At 47.7% G+C, this 19,031-nt stretch overlaps 3 protein-coding genes across 3 annotated transcripts in view; all 3 read left to right on the top strand.

Moving 5' to 3' along the window:
• Window positions 1-1,572, top strand: part of LOC141987789 (GPI-N-acetylgalactosamine transferase PGAP4-like) — a 31,229-nt gene extending 29,657 nt beyond the window's left edge. The window contains exon 3 of the transcript XR_012639620.1: window positions 1,530-1,572. The gene's annotated coding sequence lies outside the window, so the exon portion shown is untranslated. The remainder of the gene's footprint in view (window positions 1-1,529) is intronic.
• LOC141987792 (fructose-bisphosphate aldolase B-like) overlaps window positions 1-10,285 on the top strand; it is a 39,945-nt gene extending 29,660 nt beyond the window's left edge. The window contains exons 2-10 of the mRNA XM_074953551.1: window positions 1,530-1,651; window positions 1,953-2,153; window positions 2,747-2,797; window positions 3,804-3,964; window positions 4,224-4,307; window positions 4,953-5,127; window positions 5,690-5,889; window positions 6,734-6,830; window positions 10,179-10,285. Of these exons, the coding sequence (XP_074809652.1) occupies window positions 1,540-1,651; window positions 1,953-2,153; window positions 2,747-2,797; window positions 3,804-3,964; window positions 4,224-4,307; window positions 4,953-5,127; window positions 5,690-5,889; window positions 6,734-6,829 (1,080 nt within the window). The 5' untranslated portion in view covers window positions 1,530-1,539 and the 3' untranslated portion in view covers window position 6,830; window positions 10,179-10,285. The remainder of the gene's footprint in view (window positions 1-1,529; window positions 1,652-1,952; window positions 2,154-2,746; window positions 2,798-3,803; window positions 3,965-4,223; window positions 4,308-4,952; window positions 5,128-5,689; window positions 5,890-6,733; window positions 6,831-10,178) is intronic.
• LOC141987790 (GPI-N-acetylgalactosamine transferase PGAP4-like) lies at window positions 10,184-14,729 on the top strand. Its single transcript, XM_074953548.1, is given in 3 exon segments — window positions 10,184-10,368; window positions 10,370-10,721; window positions 10,723-14,729. Coding segments are annotated over 3 exon segments (1,182 nt in total). The 5' UTR covers window positions 10,184-10,303; the 3' UTR covers window positions 11,488-14,729.
• Window positions 14,730-19,031: the final 4,302 nt, after the last annotated feature.

Here is a 19,031-nt window from a genome sequence, read left to right as displayed (position 1 = left end):
CCCACTGAAGACAGTGGAGTTCAAGGATCAGTGCCTAAGCATGTAAATTAGAGAATTAAATGGGAGGCGACATGTCTAACGGGTAGATGCAAGCAGTTCCACTCACCACAATAGCATCCCCTGTCATCATGTCATGGCATTGCAGGAGTCTTCACTTCTTACATCCCCTGTTGATCGCTTCCCTGAACCTGCAATGGCCTGTTTGTGCCCATGACTTAGCCCCTCAAAGTCATGTCTAGTTTGGACCCCCTCTGGGTAACAAGAGATCCTTTCACCCCTCGCAGGCTACTCCCCAACCCATCCTCTGGGCTCACACCTCAGCCCCATCCTGTGCTCAGTAATCCTTGTGTTGACGCTTCTAGACCCCCCTCCTTGGGGCTGATGAGGGAGCACAGAGACACTTTCTGCTCTGGGTTCCAGCTGTGTTAAAATGGGCTGCTCCTTCTAGAGGTGTAATCCTAATCTGCACCATTGCCCTGCCAGCCTGGCTCTATAACCCCACCACAACCGCTCTAACTCTGGCCCCATGCTGTGGGAGGCAAGGCATTGTGGTGTACTCAGCACCACTACATCATTCACATGTGCTGCTGTTTCCCTGGCTACTTCCTACTTCTGAGCCCCTAGTGTTGTTTCCCAGTAGGCTGTGGTTAACACAGCCTCTCCTTTGGTTCCCAGGCTTCTCTCTAGGTCTTTCCTGGAACCAAACCCCGTAGCAAACCTCGTTGCCTACTCTGTCCCCATATCTACTCTAGCGACACCATCAGAGGACCCAACCACATCAGCCACACCATCAGAGGCTCATTCACCTGCACATCTATTAATGTTATTTATGCCATCAAGTGCCTGCAATGTCCCTGTGCCATGTACATTGGCCAAACCAGACAGTCCCTATGTAAAAGAATAAATGGACACAAATCGGACATCAGGAAATGTAACATACAAAAGCCAGTGGGAGAACACTTCAATCTTCCTGGACGTTCTATAACAGATTTGAAAGTAGCTATACCTGAACAAAAAAACGTCAGAAACAGACTTCAAAGAGAAACAGCAGAACTAAACTTCATTTGCAAATTTAACACCATTCATTTGGGCTTGAATAGGGACTGGGAGTGGCTGGCTCATTACAGAAGCAGCTTTGCCTCTCCTGGAATTGACACCTCCTCATCTATTGTTGGGAGTGGACTACATCTATCCTGATCGAATTGGCCCTGTCAACACTGGTTCTCCACTTGTGAGGTAACTCCCTTCTCTTCATGTGTCAGTATATTTATGTCTGCATCTGTAATTTTCATTCCATGCATCTGAAGAAGTGGGGTTTTTACCCACGAAAGCTTATGCTCAAATAAATCTGTTAGTCTTTAAGGTGCCACCGGACTCCTTGTTGGTTTTGTAAGAATATAGAGAACCTCACTCCCACCAGAAGGAAATTCATGAGATAGTTGTGTCTATATCCAATCAATGTGATTTTACAAACACTATCCACAACAGACCTCAGTTTGGAACAATGGGTGTCTCTGTGTCTTCTCCAGAATAGCCATCATGACCCACCAGTTTCCAGCGCTGACTCCAGAGCAGAAGAAGGCTCTGTCTGACATAGCACAGCGCATTGTGGCTCCAGGAAAGGGGATCCTGGCTGCGGATGAGTCTGTGGGTGAGTTGAACAGTTATTGATATTTCTTAGTGACCTTCAAGCCATTTTGCTTTTCAAATAATTTGAGATACCAGGCAGGAGTCAATGAATCCCCATCTTTCTTCAGGAGCAAGTGGTCCACCAGGGCAGGGTTGGAGTCCGTAGACAGAACTATGAGGGCATGGGCTGAGGAGAGAAGCCCAGGTCTGCACAGGCACAGAAGGCTTAATTCTAAGTTACCCCATCCTTGCAATTATACAAGATAAGTGAAAGGACAATCATTCCCAATATCATGTTCTCTGACCTTCGCCCCTCTTGCTAGGTACCATGGGGAGCAGACTGCAGAGGATCAAGGTGAAAAACACAGAGGAAAATCGCCGTGCCTTCCGAGAGATCCTCTTTTCTTCGGATGCCTCCATCAATCAGAGCATTGGGGGCGTGATCTTTTTCCATGAGACCCTCTATCAGAAGGACAGCAGTGGAAAGCCATTCCCAGATGTCATCAAAGACAAAGGCATTGCAGGTGGGAATACAGGTTAATCTCCCCAAGAGCCCTGCTGGCACAATAGCCGCAGAGCCCTTCCCAGTGGGAACTGTGCCCAGGCAGGGATCTCGCTGATAAGCAATGCTCTTTTGTCATTCTGGCACCATTCTCTGCATTACCCCTGCCGCCAGTGCTCCTGTCCTATTAGCCAAGGCACAGCTACAGCCACTGATCCTGACCTGGTTTATCCAGCAAATCCCACCACCCCCTAGAGCTCTTGCTTCACCCTTCCATCCCCTTGTCCTCAAGGCTCTTCATTCCATCCTCTCCAGTGACTCTCCCCAACTCCTCGACTTCTGGGGTTGTTCCCACCAACAATTCTGCTTCCCACTCCCAATGCTTTGTTTGTTCATTGTCATGCATTCTTCTCTCCTGCAATTTCCCCATTCCCCAGCGCTTGTCTTCTGTCTCTTCCAGTGACTCTGCCCACCGAGCTCCTGCACCATTTGTCACAGTGACTCCTGTTGATGAAGGCTGAGGAGTCTATATTAGCTCTGGGTTACAGTAGCAGAAATTATACTGATCTGTTAATTGTTAAAACGTCTTCCTTTCCATGTACCTCCCATAGCTAGATAAAGGATCAGCCCCACTGGCAGGAACAAATGGAGAAACCACCATTCAAGGTGAGACATTTCCTCTCAACCATCAAGAATGGGGTTGCATTTCCTGACAAGGAGAGATTTAAATGACTGGAGTATTTAGGGCTCAGCTATGGTTCTTAAAGTGAAAGCCATGTGCGGCGGGGAGGAGCAGGTGCACTACACAAGCAGCAGTAGCTGGAAGTATTGTGCTTGCAGAGGGCAGGAGCAAAAGAGTACCTCCAAAGGCACAGGAGGGTGTGTGTGTGGGGGGGAGTATGTGCTCATTGGCACCCATTGCTCCCCACTTAGACACTTAGGCATAATGCACTCCACCACCACCACAGCCCTGCAGGTACCAGCCAGCATGCAGAGAGCAGCCTCCCTCTGCCCAGAAACATCCCTTTTGGCTTGATGAGCACTGCCAGCAGCACCAGTGGCTGCAAGGTAATAAGTAGGCAGAAGGGTAGTAAGTTACAAGAACTCTGTCTTGCTTCAAGGCATAAAACTGATCACCAGCTGGGATCAGAAAGGGTTTATCCCTTCACCCCCCACAAGTTAACATTACATGGTTGTTCATGTGTATTTTGGGGAGTGGAATTAGATGGGACTAGTGGTCCTCTGAGGTATCAGGTTTTACGCAGTCAGAATCAGGAGATCAGATTTTATGTACTAATCCTCTGACCTTGTGCAGCAGTTCCTGTTCCTAACACTATGGGTCCTGCATGATTACTGTCCCAGAGGCTTTGCTAACCATAGATTATATCCAGGGTTTCCCTAGTTACCATCCTAGCTCGGTCCACTTAAGGAACCCCATTCCCCGAGGGCCATACTGTGAGCAGCTACTGCACTGGGCATGTAGTCTGCACAAGGACCACACAATAGCAGTCTCCATGAGAAGAAGGTAGGAGCCACAGGCCACCTCCACCCCCCGCACTGGCTCTGCATCCCCACCTCCACAGGGTTGCGTAGAGGACACAAAGTTCAGCCCCGACCACATAAATCTGGAGGCTCTAACTAAGGCACCTTCCTTTCCCTTTAATACTTGCAGGGCTGGATGGGCTCGCTGAGCGCTGCGCCCAGTATAAGAAGGATGGCGCTGATTTTGGCAAGTGGCGTGCTGTGCTGAAGATCACAGAAACAACTCCTTCCACTCTAGCCATCCAGGAGAATGCCAACACGCTGGCACGCTATGCCAGCATCTGCCAGCAGGTATAAACTCTCAATGTGTGTGTGAAATAGTTCCCTCCCTTCCTGTGATGTGGGAATAAGTGGTGTCCTTTCCTACTCTTTTTTGAAATAGTTCCCATGTGTTTGAGAGGAGGCTTCTTTGTCTGTCATGCTGAGAGAGTCTGTTGGTATCTTCTCTTTTCCAGTAGTTCTCTTTGCTTTACTACCCCTTTCTCAGGTTATCCCTGATAGGGCAGTCTCTTGTCCAGACCTCCACTGACTTCTGTTTTTCCATTCTTAGCATGGGTTGGTGCCCATTGTAGAACCGGAGGTCCTACCCGATGGAGAGCATGACCTCCAGCGCTGTCAGTATGTTACAGAGAAGGTAAGATTCTTACCTACCAGGCATTTTCAACAATCAGCATAATAATAATAATAATAATACTTAGCTCTTAAACAGAGCTTTGTATCCATAAGTCTCAAAGCACTTTCTTTTCTCCATTTTACAGATGGAGGGTGGGGTGGGGGATGGAAGGAGGCACTGAAAGGTTAAGCAAGTTGCCTAAGGTCACACAGTAAGTGGCAGAGGTGAGAATAGTGCCCTAGCCACGAGGCTACCCTGTTTCCTCGCTGAGAAGGGCTCACCCTTCTAAGAGAAGAGGTATCATCCATGTTTCCACTACCATTCCATATTTTGTAACTTTCCCATTCCAGAGCAAGGTAGGTTTGAGGGGCTAAAGCCAAGAATTCCATAACTATGGAGAATGAATTTCTCTATCATCCCAGGGGACAAATACTTCTCCATAGCAGGTTTGGAGGGCTTGTTGGTAAAGTGATAGAAGGGGGGGTTGAAGCCTAGCCTGGATAAAACATGGACAGTGAATTCCGCTCTCACCCCAGATATAGGTTGTCCCTCTACAGCAGGTTTGGAGACCTGGATCCCACTGGTGAATCAGTATGGGAGTGAAGCCAAGCTTTGAGCGAACATGAATAAGCATCGAACGAAACTCCTGTTCTCATTGTTTCCCAGGTCCTGGCTACTGTCTACAAAGCCCTGAATGATCATCATGTCTACCTGGAGGGAACACTGCTGAAACCAAATATGGTGACTGCTGGGCATTCCTGCCCCAAGAAGTACACCCCTCAGGAGGTAGCCACGGCAACAGTCATGGCCCTCGTTCGCACTGTTCCTGCCGCTGTTCCTGGTAAGTCATTATTATCCATTGCTTCTCCATGCAGACTCAAGGATCATCCATCCAAGTGACTCAAACGCTTATTGGGGTTGCTTGTAGGACCTATCGTGTTTTGAAACCATCAAGTCTCATGTACTGAGGTGCATTAAGAGCTGAGTGGGAGGGGTCAGTCCACCATGTCTCCCTTGTTGAGTCTCCCTTTATATGTCTCCTTTTGCTTCCATTTAATGACCTGTTCTGTTCCCAAGGGGCTGGGTTGTGTGGTTGTTGCCTTGGTAGATTTTAAGAGAATTTGTTGCATCTCCAGTTATGGACAGAACAGCAGACACCAGTGGTAGGTTTGACTGGGCATCATATGTAATTTCACTGAGGACTGATAGGATACAATATCTATGGATATGCAGTTGACCTAATTCTCTTCCGTCTCACCTAAATGCCTTCCCTGGGAAAACAGTGATTTGTGATTCTTTATGTTCCTGCTGCCTCCCCTACAAGATTCTGCTTCAACTCAGGACATCAGAGTGAATCAGTGGTCTCTAAACTTTTAAGTCTTCTTTTTTTTCCGCTCCTGCAGGAATCTGCTTCCTGTCTGGAGGCCAAAGTGAAGAGGAAGCTTCTCTCAACCTCAGTGCCATCAACCAGTGTTCTTTGCCCAAACCCTGGAAGCTGACCTTTTCCTATGGACGGGCTCTGCAGGCATCAGCACTTGCTGCATGGGCTGGCAAACCTGAGAACAAGAAGGCTACGCAGGAGGCATTTTGCAAACGGGCACAGGTATGGGACCTTCACTTCATTATCATGACTGAGCAGACTCCAGACCTTCCAGTTCTAAGTCCAGATCTTTAAAAGAGCCATCACCCTACTTCAGAGAGATACTGCACAACACATTGTGTGATAAATGGGGACATGTTCCCCAAGTTTTAAAGATGCCTGTTGCTTTGATCCATCCTTGTGTTTCATGTTCATCCAAGGATGTTTCTCTCTTGAGTTTGGTTCTTGGCTTACAGCCCCGCACACAAGTCTAACACAGGAAACTGCTGTGCAAACTTCCCCTCAAAGCCCCAATAATAGTCCTCAAATCTACTCTGCAGACATCTGTAAGCATAAGTGGGTGGTTTATTCTTAGGGTGACCACATATCCCGATTTTATAGGGACAGTCCTGATTTTCGGAGCTTTTTCTTCGATAGGCACCTATTCCCCCCACCCCCGTCCTGATTTTTTACACTTGCTATCTGGTCACTCTATTTATTCTCCTTACCCAATCAATCTTTGGTTTCTTTGCTGAGACTGCCAACTAGGATGCTAATTAAAGGTAATTTCTGTGGACATGTTTACAATATGGGTAAAGTTGTCGGAGATGGTTAGCTCATTTTATATAGGCCTACACACAGCTATCAGATGCAATAACTTTTGATCATTACCATTCTGCCTTACAAGTATAACAGTCTTTATCTTATCTGTTTCCTAAATTCTCCAGTCCCCCTTGTAAATTTTGTTTGGGAATTCACAGAAGCACTCCTTATATTTCCCTGTGTTCTTTACTTCTCCCTGGTTTTTTTTTTTTTTTTTTACTCTCTCCTCTGGGTAACTGTTTCTCCCTCCTTTTTGTTTTTTCAGATTAACGGGTTAGCATCCAAAGGACAATATATTGTCTCTGGGAAGAGTGATGGAGCTGCGAAACAGTCCCTTTTCACTGCCAACTACACATATTAGGGTATGGGAATATACCACCACCCTGTCCCTCTAGGGGGACTGAAAAAGGAAAAATCCTAACTCTGTAAAGGAAACTGGAAATCATGTGGGTTCAAACTATGGGCTCAATCGCACACTTTAATCCCAAAATGTAGGGAGAAAATCACCTAATCTTATGCAAGAAAATGGTACCTGTTTTACAGACTTAGCCCCTATTGCCACTGATAATTTACCAAATCGGTCTCTCCCCCTGAAAGGGTGGTTTTTTTACTTTATACCCTAGAAACATGGGAATGTGGGCATCAATTTTCATCCCATGCCATCAATTTGCTCTGTTCACTAGCAAATAAAGCACAGGCCCCTTCCAAAACCACACTCTGCAGCTGGAGAGAGCACACTGGACTCCTGTATTACACATTCTAGATATTGGTTTCAATCTATGGGCTGTGAATAAAGCATTTGCAGCTGTGAAATTATGTGCATCTGATACATTTTAATTGTGTGTGAAAGTTTAATTCTGTCTCACAAGTGCACATATACACCTTGGGCTTACTTTCAACTGCTTGTTGAATTTTATGTGCACAAACTAAACCAGACAAAATAATTGCCTGTGAATGGCCAATGAGATCAAAAACATATTTTTTTTAAAAAAAATGAAACTCTGCATTTCTGATAATGACTTAGGCCTTGATCCTGCAATGTGAGTTCAGAGGGCCTTCAGGTGAGCTCAGGGTTCTGCCTGCAAGGCGCAGCTTTCAGGGTCATAACCATAGATAGTTAAAGCTACCTCCAAAGACTGTGTCCAGAGAATCCTTCTCTTCAATTTTATGCTGAGCCTGGTGCATATTGGGAAGGACTTTGAGAGCTGAGTTAATGATGTGTGTATAATACCTAACTCTTACATGGCACTTTTCATACACAGATCCCAAAGCACTTTACAAAGGAAATAAACACTGCTATCCCCATTTTACAGACTGAGGAAACTGAAGCACACAGACATTATGTGATTTGTCCAAAGCTACTCAGAACCCCAGAAAGAGAACCCGTCTCCTGAGTTCCCAGGCAGACTCTGTCCACTAGGTCCTGCTGCCTCTTAGATACTGATCCAGTACACACACTCTCTGTAAACTTGTAGTCACTATCACATTCTGGGGTTCAATCCAAACGAGTGAGGGGTTGTATCACAGCCTGCCCTGTAACCTTGGATGCCTCACAATGCTTTGCAGTTGTACTTCCCAACCTGAGCTGCTCACAGTCTACCACCATGCAGGTCACACCGTGAGGGTCTGTATCCAGCCACAGCCCTGGTCCAGCAGTTCTGACCCCAGCAGCCTGTCAGCTAGTGCGATTCACCAACTTTTCCTTAAATGTAGTAATGGGGAAAGAGTCACTTCTATTTTACTATTCTCAGTTTTGTATTTTCTTGTAACAGGGTTTTCTTTAAATCTAAATATGTAACTGAGTGGTTGCTTAATCTGTCAGCTGACTGGCTAGCAGTGATTTCAGCAGAGGAAGAGTCTGCCCGGATTCCAACTGAAGATTCCTACAAGCTAGGGCAGGGAAGATGTTGTTTTAGACTCAGCAGACTGTATAGATTTGGTGATCAAAGACTCTGAGATTTAGGTGAACTAAACCTAAGCTTTGGGGAACTGTCAGTTTCTTCTCACTGTGTTTCTGTGGAGACTGAAGATTTTAATTTTTCTTTATTTATGTTTATGTATAAATGAAGGCAATATACGTGGATTGTAAAATAGGCATGTTATGCTGTAAAATTAGATTACTATTTGTTTATCATAAGATTTGATAAAGTTATTTAAATTCATTTCTTAGTTCCTTTAGGGCCTTGAATGTGGGGAGGTTGACGCTGTGCAATCCTTGCTGAAAATCCTTAGAGATTCTGGGTCTCCAGCTACTTTCCTATGGGAGTTGGGTATTTTTAGGCACTGGAGAAGGGCAATGAAGTGGACTATAGCCCACCCAAAGGTTACACTAACTGTGTAAACCAGGTGCATTAAGACTGTTAGGAGTGGGCTAGTGGCAGCCCAGAAGAGTGGGGCAGAGTAGATGGACATGGTAAAGACTAATTTTTAGGAAGTTAGAGGGGGTTAATTGGTTCAGCTTTGAATTCAAATGTTTAATTAACTCTTAATTCTGAATCTGAGTTAACTGCTCAATCAGAAGATACATCCAGTTGCTCCTGAATATACTGAGTCTTTGTCTATCCTCGCACTTTTGTCGGTAAAACTTTTGCCGGTCCGGGTGTGAAAAAATACCCCTGACCGACATACATTTCGCCAACAGAAGTGCCGGTGTGCACAGCACTATATTGGCGGGAGTTGCTCTCCTCCTGACATAGCTGCCGCCACCCATTAGGGTGGTTTAATTATGCCAATGGGAGAGCTCTCTCCCGCCAGTGTAGAGCGGCTCCATGGGAGACCTTACACTGGCCAGCTGCAGCGGTACAGCTGTGCATCTATAACGTCTGTAATGTAGACACAGCTTGAGAGGCTTGATCTGCCTCTTTAACGTGGTCCAGAAAGAGGGAGCAACCCTGGAGTAGGGGATCGGAATTGCTTTATTTAATAGAAGGAGAGGGGGGATTCATGGTTATGTGCCTGAGCCTGGCTCAGACATTCATTTACTGCCATCAGACTCCACGAATGTATTAAGCCTCACAGCACCTCAGAGAAGCAAAGAATAAACAGGCATATGTACTTGTGAAATTGCGAGCTACGGAAGAGAAGTACCTGTCTCTCTCTAGACTGGAAGGATGGTCTTCTGGTTATGGCACTGGACTGGGACTCTGGAGATTTGGGTTTAGATCTTGGCTCTGCCACACACTCACTGTGTGATCTTCACCACGTCGGGTAATTTCTCTGTGCCTCAATTCCTCATCCAGACAGTAGGGTTAATAATGCATTCTTCCACTGAGTCTGAGTTGTCTACTTAGATTGCAAGCTCTTTGAGACAGACACAGGTGTATGTACATCACCCAATACAGTAGGGTCCCAATCTCAGTTATGATAATATCAGTATCATCATAATAATGGTACTAACAAGATCAGAGTCCCCAGCAATCTCATGGGACTCTCTGACCATTGTGTGTGATGTAGTAGCCCCAATGAACTCAGGATGGACCCCAGGACTCCTTCATAAGTCCTTCTATTATTTCTTATGCTGTCCCAGTACGGGACCCACTGAGCATGATGCCCAAGGACCTTTTCCCACTGCTGTTTCCGTGGCATGACATTCATTTCCCCATGAGCACGTCACAAATTTTTGCTCTCACCAGAATGTTAGGTCTGGAAGTTCTTCCTTTGATACTGGTGGATTTGTGCATATTTTTAAATGTTTCCTTCTTTCCCTGTAGGTTGGCAGCATTGGTTGGGCCTCACTCGTGTTGTACCACTGATGGCTTGCTACTCAGAGCAGAAGCAGAGGAGTGAATGAATTGGGGCATGAGCACAGGGAGGCCACACTTTGTATCCAGCAGCCATGCTCCTCCAAGGACTGCAGCTCTATAGGAAGTGGTGCCGTTTTTCTCACTCCATTACTCAGCTCCTTAACTGTGGTGACGTTTGGCGTGTTGGCTCCCTTGATTTGCCACCGGCTCCTCCACTCCTATTTTTACTTACGCCGCTGGCATCTGAACCCCATGAGTCAGGAGTTCCTGGAGCAGAACCAGGAGGATGGCCAGGCCGCCCTCCGTTACTTCGAGGACCTGCGGACTCCTAACTCCTCGGAGATCTCAGGCGACAAGGCCCTCAGACCGTGGCTGCTCATCACTACCATCACCGTGCAGAGGCGGAACGAGTTCCACTACGTCCTGCAGGTGGCTTCCCGCTTCCACCGCCTCCTCCAGAAGTGTGGCCCTCACTGCCGGAGCCACCAGATCTTTCTCTGTAATGTGGAGCCAGGAGCCAGGCAGCCACCAGGACGCCAGGCTGTTGGGTACCTTCTTTGCAATGGTCAGCCGCTACAAAAACTGGGAGGACCCCAATGCCTCAGTGAACCAGTTTGAGAAGGAGAAGCGGGACTATGCCTTCTGCCTGGAGCAGTCGCTGTTGGCCTACAGTCCAGAGTACGTCCTTCTGGTGGAAGACGATGCTGTTCCCGAAGAGGAGATATTCCCTGTCCTGCAGCACCTGCTGTTGGCACGGCTCTCAAAGCCACACCTCAAAGATGCCCTCTACCTGAAGCTGTACCATCCCGAGCGGCTTCAGCGCTATATCAACCCGGAGCCCATGAGGATCCTGGAGTGGCTCGGCCTGGGCATGTTTCTGGGACCTCTGCTGAGCTTTGTGTACTCCTGGGTGTCTGGCCGCCCAAGCCTTACCTGGCCCATTGTCCTGTTTTTTGCCTTGTACAGCATGGCACTAGCAGAGCTGATGGGGCGCCACTACCTCCTGGAGCTGCGCCGGCTGGCTCCAGCACTCTACAACGTGGTGCCAGCCACTGAGTGCTGCACGCCTGCCATGCTGTTCTCCGCCCCTTCCGCCCGCCGTGTCTTAGGTTACCTTCAGGAGCTGCACTGCCGTCGGGGCTTTGCCAAGGACATTGCATTCTACTCGCTGTTGCGCACCAAGGGTGAGAAGGCCTATGTGGTGGAGCCCAATCTCATCATGCACGTGGGGATGTTTTCCAGCCTCAGGCCAAATGACAGCCCTAAGCTACTGTGACCCACCGAGAAATGCCTTTATGGAAAGGCTGGGAGGAGCCAAGGGAGCCTTGTCTGTGGACAGACATAGCAGGTGTGACTTCAGATAGCATGCCAGTTGCAACTGTGCTCAGAACTACCGGCGCCACCTAGTGGAGGGAAAGGAACTTTTTAAAAAAAAGTTTACTTAAACCTGTAGATCCATTATTTATTTTATAATGAAGTGAAAAGAGGGTGGAAGTTTTCAGGGAAGGGGAGGGTTTGTTACTATCCTTAGTCATTTTTGGGGGGGAGACCCCCCAATACATACACACACACACACACACACACTGGCCATTTGCACATGAATGTGCCTCCTACAGCAGTGTCCAACAAACCAGTCTCTGGTATCACAGACCCAAGACAGTTTGGCTGTATCAGCTGATGTTGGAGATCTCCTTTGTCTTTTTAGCTGCCCCATCCAACCCCCCCCCCCCACCACACACACACACTCGTCCTTCCTCACCTACAATGGCCTTGTCTCAATTCCTTCCACACTAGTCAATGCCACTCCTGTGGTCACATATATCCCAGTCTCAAGGCACTGGAAATGCTAGCCAGGGTAAGTGCATCAGGCTCAAGCTGACCTAGGAGGAAGTATGGAGCTGGAGAATAGCCCCAGTTTCCCCCAACCTTCTCCACCTCCTACCCCAACGATCTGTTCATCTCCTCAAATAAAAACATGAAGAGACCTTTACAAGAGGCATGATGCATATAATGAGCCCCTTACCCCAGATTCTGCACATGGTTCTGGGAACATGTTTCATGCTGCTTCAGCACCTCTGGGTCTTCTCCTTTGTTGGTAACACACCTCTTCCCCCACAGCTCTCCTTTCACCTTGGAGCAGAGGAGCATTGCCAGCAGATTGAGGGAAGTGATTATTCCCCTCTATTCGGCACTGGTGAGGCCACATCTGGAGTTTAAGTCCAGTTTTGGGGCCCCCACTACAGAAAGGATGTGGACAAATTGGAGAGAGTCCAGCGGAGGGCAACGAAAATGATCAGGAGGCTGGGACTTACAAGGAGAGGCTGAGGGAACTGGGCTTGTTTAGTCTGCAGAAGAGAAGAGTGAGGAGGCATTTGATAGCAGCCTTCAACTACCGGAAGGGGAGTTCCAAAGATGGATGGAGCTTGGCTGTTCTCAGCGCTGGCAGATGACAGAACAAGGAGCAATGGTCTCAAATTTCAGTGGGGGAGGTCTAGGTTGGATATTAGGAAAAACTATGTCACTAGGAGGGTGGTGAAGCACTGGAATGGGTTGTCTAGGGAGGTGGTGGAATCTCCATCCTTAGAGGTTTTTAAGGCCTGGCTTGACAAAGCCCTGGCTGGGATGATTTAGTTGGCGTTGGCCCTGCTTTGAGCAGGGGGTTGACTAAATGACCTCCTGAAGTCTCTTCCAACCCTAATCTTCTATGATTCTATGACCTGAAACACAAAGTCCATGTTCTTCCCCTTTGCTTCAGCTTCCCCAAACAACCTCCAGCTCGCCGTATGTGGCTTGGATTTGCTGGCCCACGCACATACTCACACACACCCGCACAGCCTCACATCAGAACAACCTTTGAGATTGCACTTACAGCTACCTCTCACAGGTGAGGAAGAGCACATTCCCCATTTAGGCCCTCATCCTGTATCACCAGGAGCTCACTCATTAACTTTATTGAGTGCAAGCCCTTTAAACTGGCCCTAGATGGGTTGCCACCTATCCTGATTGTCCATGGATTCTACCTGCAACATCGAGAAGCTCCAGTTTGCCCTGGGCAGCCCAATGGATGATCCAGGATGATCATGCTTTGACATCATGTTATTTACAGGAAAGGCAAAGGAACAATTGCAGCAGCATGGTGTGTCAGTGTACTTATCTTGCCTCAACTTGCAGTTAGATATAGATGACAGCTGCAGAAGTCACAGTTCACTGCTCCTACCATGAATAGCTGGGCACGGTCAGATGAGCAAGCTTCAGTAATGCGTCCTATTGAAGGGGCCACTCCTAAATAGACACGTTAAATAACTAATCTTCTGGTCCAACAGGTGGGGAGTTTGGATGGTTTCCAATAGTTGGCTGTTTTCTAGCAGAACTGCTCTGTGTGCACTGAAAACCAAAACCACATGAGAAATAAGATCCTGGGGATTTGTTACAAATTCAAAAGTGCCTTTGAAAGAGTTTGTACCCCATGGTCCTGATCTACAGCCCACTGCAGTCAATGAGAGTCTTTTTATTGACTTTAGGGTGCTTTGGACCAGGCACTATATGAGGAGACCTACTCCCATTTTTGAGAGGCGCTGAGGTGAAACTGTGTGCAAATCGCAAATTTTCCTGGCTTCAGAATGAACCGAGTGAAACAGTTTGGGGACAGAAAGAGTTCCACTTGCAGTTTTCTTTCTTTCATTTGTCAGAGCCTGGAACTCATGGTAAAACTAGGATTAGTAAGGGCAGATGCGTGTCTGTGTGTGAACCCATGTGGACCAAAACCAAAGAGAATATTTGCACAAGCCCCGGAAGAAGTAAGTTTCACACAGTTCATTTTCAGGCCGTGAGGGGCAACTGACCAGTAAAGTGCTCAGCACACAGGAGAGAGGCAGTCAGGCACAGGGTGTCACTAGAGCACAGAACAATGCCTGCTCAAGCTGCTGAACATCATCTCTTGCTAGATCAGCTGGCATTCTTTCAGAGGATCACTGTGGTTTTCACAAGGGCATGGACTCTAAGAGCTGACAAAACACTACATTTTATTTTCACCTGATGAAAATTCCAAAGGTTCCACACAGCAGTCACCAGCATCCCTCAGGACAGATGCTGAAACCTGTTCCCAGACTGAGTGCAGCTGGTATGGCTTCCCCGTGTCTCCCTCGCAGAGAGCCACACACAAATACCTTCTCGGTAGTGTTGTTCTTTGTCAGGTTGTAGAATTTGGGGGTCATTGTGAATTTATTCCACTAAGTGCCTGGGCACATAGAGGGAAAGGTGACTATCTATTTATGCTGCCTCGACTGTTTGAACGTTTCAGATGTGGGGTATGTTTTTTTTTCTTCTTTGTTTTTTAATCTTTGTACTGTATAGATCCAGAACAACACCCCATTTTTTGGTGATTAGTTGTTCATGTTAGTGCAAAAGAAAAGCCCACAGCAAGGGATTACAAATTGTTTGGCTTAAAAAAGAGAGAGAGAAAGAACCAAGTGATAATGCTCAGTTAATAAATGCTCTGGTGTGGGAAATGATTTATCATTTTGTCAGCATGTTACTTGTCTTCCTTACCACCTCTCCATTTGGTTAGTGTCTCTGAAGCAATGCATTGCTCATTTGGTGCCTTCTCCAAAGCCCACAGCAGGAGTCTTTCTATTCACGTCAGGCCCACACACAATATATATTTCACGCGGATTCTCTTTATTAATCATTTTGAATTTTTTTTAAAATGCTTGGAAAGAGACCCTAAGTACTTATTTGGCCCTCCTCCCCATAACATGTGAGTGCCTCACTGATGGATTTTGTCCTCCCAACACCCCTGAGAGAGAGAAATATTGATCCCATTTTACAGCTGGGGAATCAAGGTGCAAGATGATTAAGGGTCTGTCTGCACTCGGAGCTGGGGGTGTAATTGAGAAGACATACCGCCCCTAGCTCTGCTTGAGCTAACATGCTAAAAAGAGAGCGTAGCTGCAGCAGTGTGAGTGGCATGCTGCCCCAAAGATGTACCCAGCCAAGCTGCTAGATATGTACTCGGGGTGGCAAGCCCATCCTGCTGGTTGTGCTGCCGCAGCTACGCTGTTTTTAGCATGCTGGCTCGACCAGAGCTAGCGCAGGTATGTCTCCTTGAGCTGGAATTTACACCTCCAGCTCCAAGTGGAGATGTACCCTAAGTGACTTGGCCAAGGTCTGAGATGGTCTGTGGTGGAGAAAGGAACAGAACCCTGAGCCCCAGCCCAGTGTCTTGCCCCTCAGCCCAAAGGCACTCCTCCTCCCCTATGTCCTTCCATGTGCAGGGCACGTGTGTATGTTGATGCTGTGTGAGTGTGTCAGGGACATGTGTGTGAGAGGTTGTGCTTGTGGGGAAGAATTTGTGGTTGTGTATAGGGAGGGTATAGTTGGGCATATATGAGGAAAGGGGAGTGTGTGATAGTGGGCATATCAGAGGGTGTGTTTTGTGATTGTCAGTAAAGGGATAAAAGGACTGGGGCGGGGGACAGTGCAGTGTATGATTGTGTGTGTGAGCACAGGGGTCCTGTGATTGTATGTGTCGAGGGATGTATGTGTCGAGGGCAAAGTTTGTGAAGGGGTGTGTGTGTGTGTGTAGGTGGCTGTTGAAGAGAGCTGGGATTGTGGGGGAGTCTGTGCATACATGTGGGAGGGGAGTGTCTGCTAATGGGAAACTCTGTGTCTGTATTAGTGGGTATTGGCAACACTGGGGGCCATTTTGTGTCTGGGCCCAGTGCAGACTCCAAGAGCCTTCACCCTTGCGCCTTCCATGAAGGGCATCTGCTGTCCCTCCTAGTGCCTCTTTGGTGTAAGTAATCCACAAGCAGGTGGGTTAGAGGCCAGGGTGAGGGCCTCTCCCCTCCTGCACATGCTGGTGGAACTGGCCAAATGCAGACGGTGCAGCAAGCCAATTCCCTCTGTAGAGAAGGGGATCTGGGATCCACGGTGCCGGCTGGTGCACCTGCTGACAAGAGGCAGACCCCACATGTCAGGGAGATAGACAGTTTTGCTAGGAGGCTGCCCCGATTGCTGTCGAGCCAGGACTGCGGAAGAATTCTCATAACACTGCTTAAAGGCCAGTGTTTCTGAGATGAGGATTGTGGGATGGGGTGGGGAAACAGACTACTTAAACCACTTCCCTGATTAGATAGCGACAAACCAGCTGGACTTTGAGATGGTTGAGCAAGACTCTAAGGCACAGAAAACAGCCAGATGGCAGCTCTCCCCAGCGTGAAAGGAGAGATGAAAGGTGAACAGTCACGCATGAATACTAATCTACATCAGATCGCATTTTAACCCCACCATGCACAGAGCACCCTCTCTGTGCTCTGTCAGTCCTGTGTTTCCACGTGCACACACATACACGCTCACACACACTTCCACCAGTCAGTATATTTCCAGTTCCGTTTCAGTCACTTTATGGGCATAACCAGGCATACAAGCGTTGCCACGGCTAGGGACAGGCTTTACGCTGCAGACTGGGTTTTAATCTAACTTTGCCCATTTCTGATGTGGTGGCAGATTGTGAAATGGTGTGAGGCAACTTCAGACATCATGTTCCTTTCCCCCAAAGTTAGGGCACAGTTTTCCTTCCTTGCATCATCATCAATCTTTATTTAAATACTTATATTAGGGTAGGACATAAAGGCCTCAATCAGTATTTGAGGTTGGGAAGCTCAGATTGAGAGAGATCTTGGAACCTTTTTCTCCAACTGGGGCACATGTCACTTCCTGGTTTGAACTAGAGTAAATGGGGGATTCTCTGTAACTTGAAGTCTTTAAATCAAGATTTGAGGATGTCAGTAACTCAGCCAGAGGTTAGAGGTTTACTACAGGAGTGGGTGGGTGAAGTTCTTCGGCCTGCAATCATGATGGTCCCTTCTGGACTTGAAGTCTGTTTGCTAGAAGCTGGGAATGGGCGACAGGGGATGGATCATTTGATGATTACCTGTTCTGTTCATTCCCTCTGGAGCACCTGGCATTGGCCACTGTCAGAAGATGGAGCTTTGGTCTGACCCAGTATGGACGGCTAGATAGACCTTCGGTCTGACCCAGTATGGCCGGTCTTAGGAGTGGACATGCTGGGCTAGGCCCTGTAGAAAAACACATGCACACAGAGTCCCTGACCCAAAGAATTTAAAATAATCCTAAATGGTGGTTCTTCAAACGGTTGCAGACGTGTATTCCACTGAGGTGTGTATGTGCCATGCACACCAAAGCCGGAGAACTTTGCCTAGCAGTACCCGTGCACACCTGAGTGGAATAAACATCTCAAAGAACAAAAGTTATGGTGCAAGTAACCAACTTTTTATCATCATTGGGCCAAATCCTCAGCTGGCTCTTACCTATCAACGAGCACACTAGCTTTCTAGAGTTTGCTCCAGCCTCTACACTTTTCCCATTGTGGCTGTTTGCATCATGGCTCTCGATTTTAATGTGGCTGAGGCTTAGCACGACATCACGTAGGAATGCTTGCTCACTCCCAATCCCGTCTGGAAGACCACTCTCTCTAGGACTGGAAGTAGGGTTGCTAGGTGTCTGGTTTTTGACCGGAATGCCTGGTCGAAAAGGGACCCTGGTGGCTCCAGTCAGCACCGCGGAGTGGGCCGTTAGAAGTCCAGTTGGTGCAGCAGGGATAAGGCAGCTTCCCTGCCTGCTGTGGCTTTGCTCAGCTCCCGGAAGCAGCAGCATGTCCCTCCTCTGGCTCCCACGCATAGGGGCAGCCAGGGGGCTCCGTACGTTCTGGCCCCACCCCAGAGCTGCACCCCCAGCCGGAGCCCTCACCCACTCCCGCACCCCAGTCCCCTGAGCCAGCCTGGTGAAAATGAGCAAGAGCGTGAGTGTGGGGAGAGCAAATGACAGAGGGAGTGAGTGTGGGCGGGGCTTTGAAGAAGGGGCGGGGCAGGAGACGGGGCAAGGGTGTTCAGTTTTGTGCAGGTAGAAAGTTGTCAACCCTAACTGGAAGCAGAATTGAGTCTCTATATTTATTCACTTTCAGAGTATTTTTAAAATTCTTCTTCCTGGCTGCTCAGAGACGCTTCTGGGCCTGTAATTCCTGTAGTGCTGGATTTCAGCCCAGAAGGAGTTGCGTGGTAGATGACATCAAATTCTTCAGAAAAACAAAACCTTTCAAAAAATGCACAATGGGCGATGGGAAAACACACTGTGTTTTCAAAAATACCTGGCAAGACTTTTAGGAATTCTGCCCAGAGTCGTTGCCCTTCTGCCCAACTTCTTTCAAGGGCCCCTGTCATATCACTTCCCCATCATGCGGGGAACGATACACCCTGGATTACCGCTGAGCTTTCAAAAGGATCAGGAGAAACAAGGTTCCAAGTTGGGTTTTCTCTGGGGCATTCAAAGGAGCAGGACAAATTTGAAAGGAGCATGTTTGTATGGTAACTACCCTTGTCCTGCTTACACCCACCAGATCCCTTTAATAAGGCTTGTCATGATAAATATCGGTTGTTACTATATAGAATCACAGCAGTTAGAGGTGAAGAACAGTTAATTAGATCACTGAGTCCATCTCTCTGGAAGGGATGGAGTCCCCAGGTGAGAGATATATCAAATAATGAAACAGATACCACAAGGCAGTTAGGGTTTTCTGGCCATAGATATTCACCACAATGGCTATACATCCATGTTATTCTGCAAACAGGCTTATCAGGAAGGAAGTAAAAAGTGAAAGGAAGAAATAATGGACCACATCCTCAGCTAGGGCGAATCACTGTAACTCCAATGACTTTCATGGAGCTATGTTTATTTACACCAGCTGAGGGTTTGGCCCTGTATTAGCTCTAATTGTGCATTTGCCACGGTCCAAGTCTCACA

Source organism: Natator depressus, chromosome 5, assembly GCF_965152275.1.
Source record: "Natator depressus isolate rNatDep1 chromosome 5, rNatDep2.hap1, whole genome shotgun sequence".
Classification (NCBI taxonomy): Eukaryota; Metazoa; Chordata; order Testudines; family Cheloniidae; genus Natator; species Natator depressus.
Note: the sequence above shows the minus strand (reverse complement) of the source record. Positions and strands in the feature narration are given on the sequence as shown.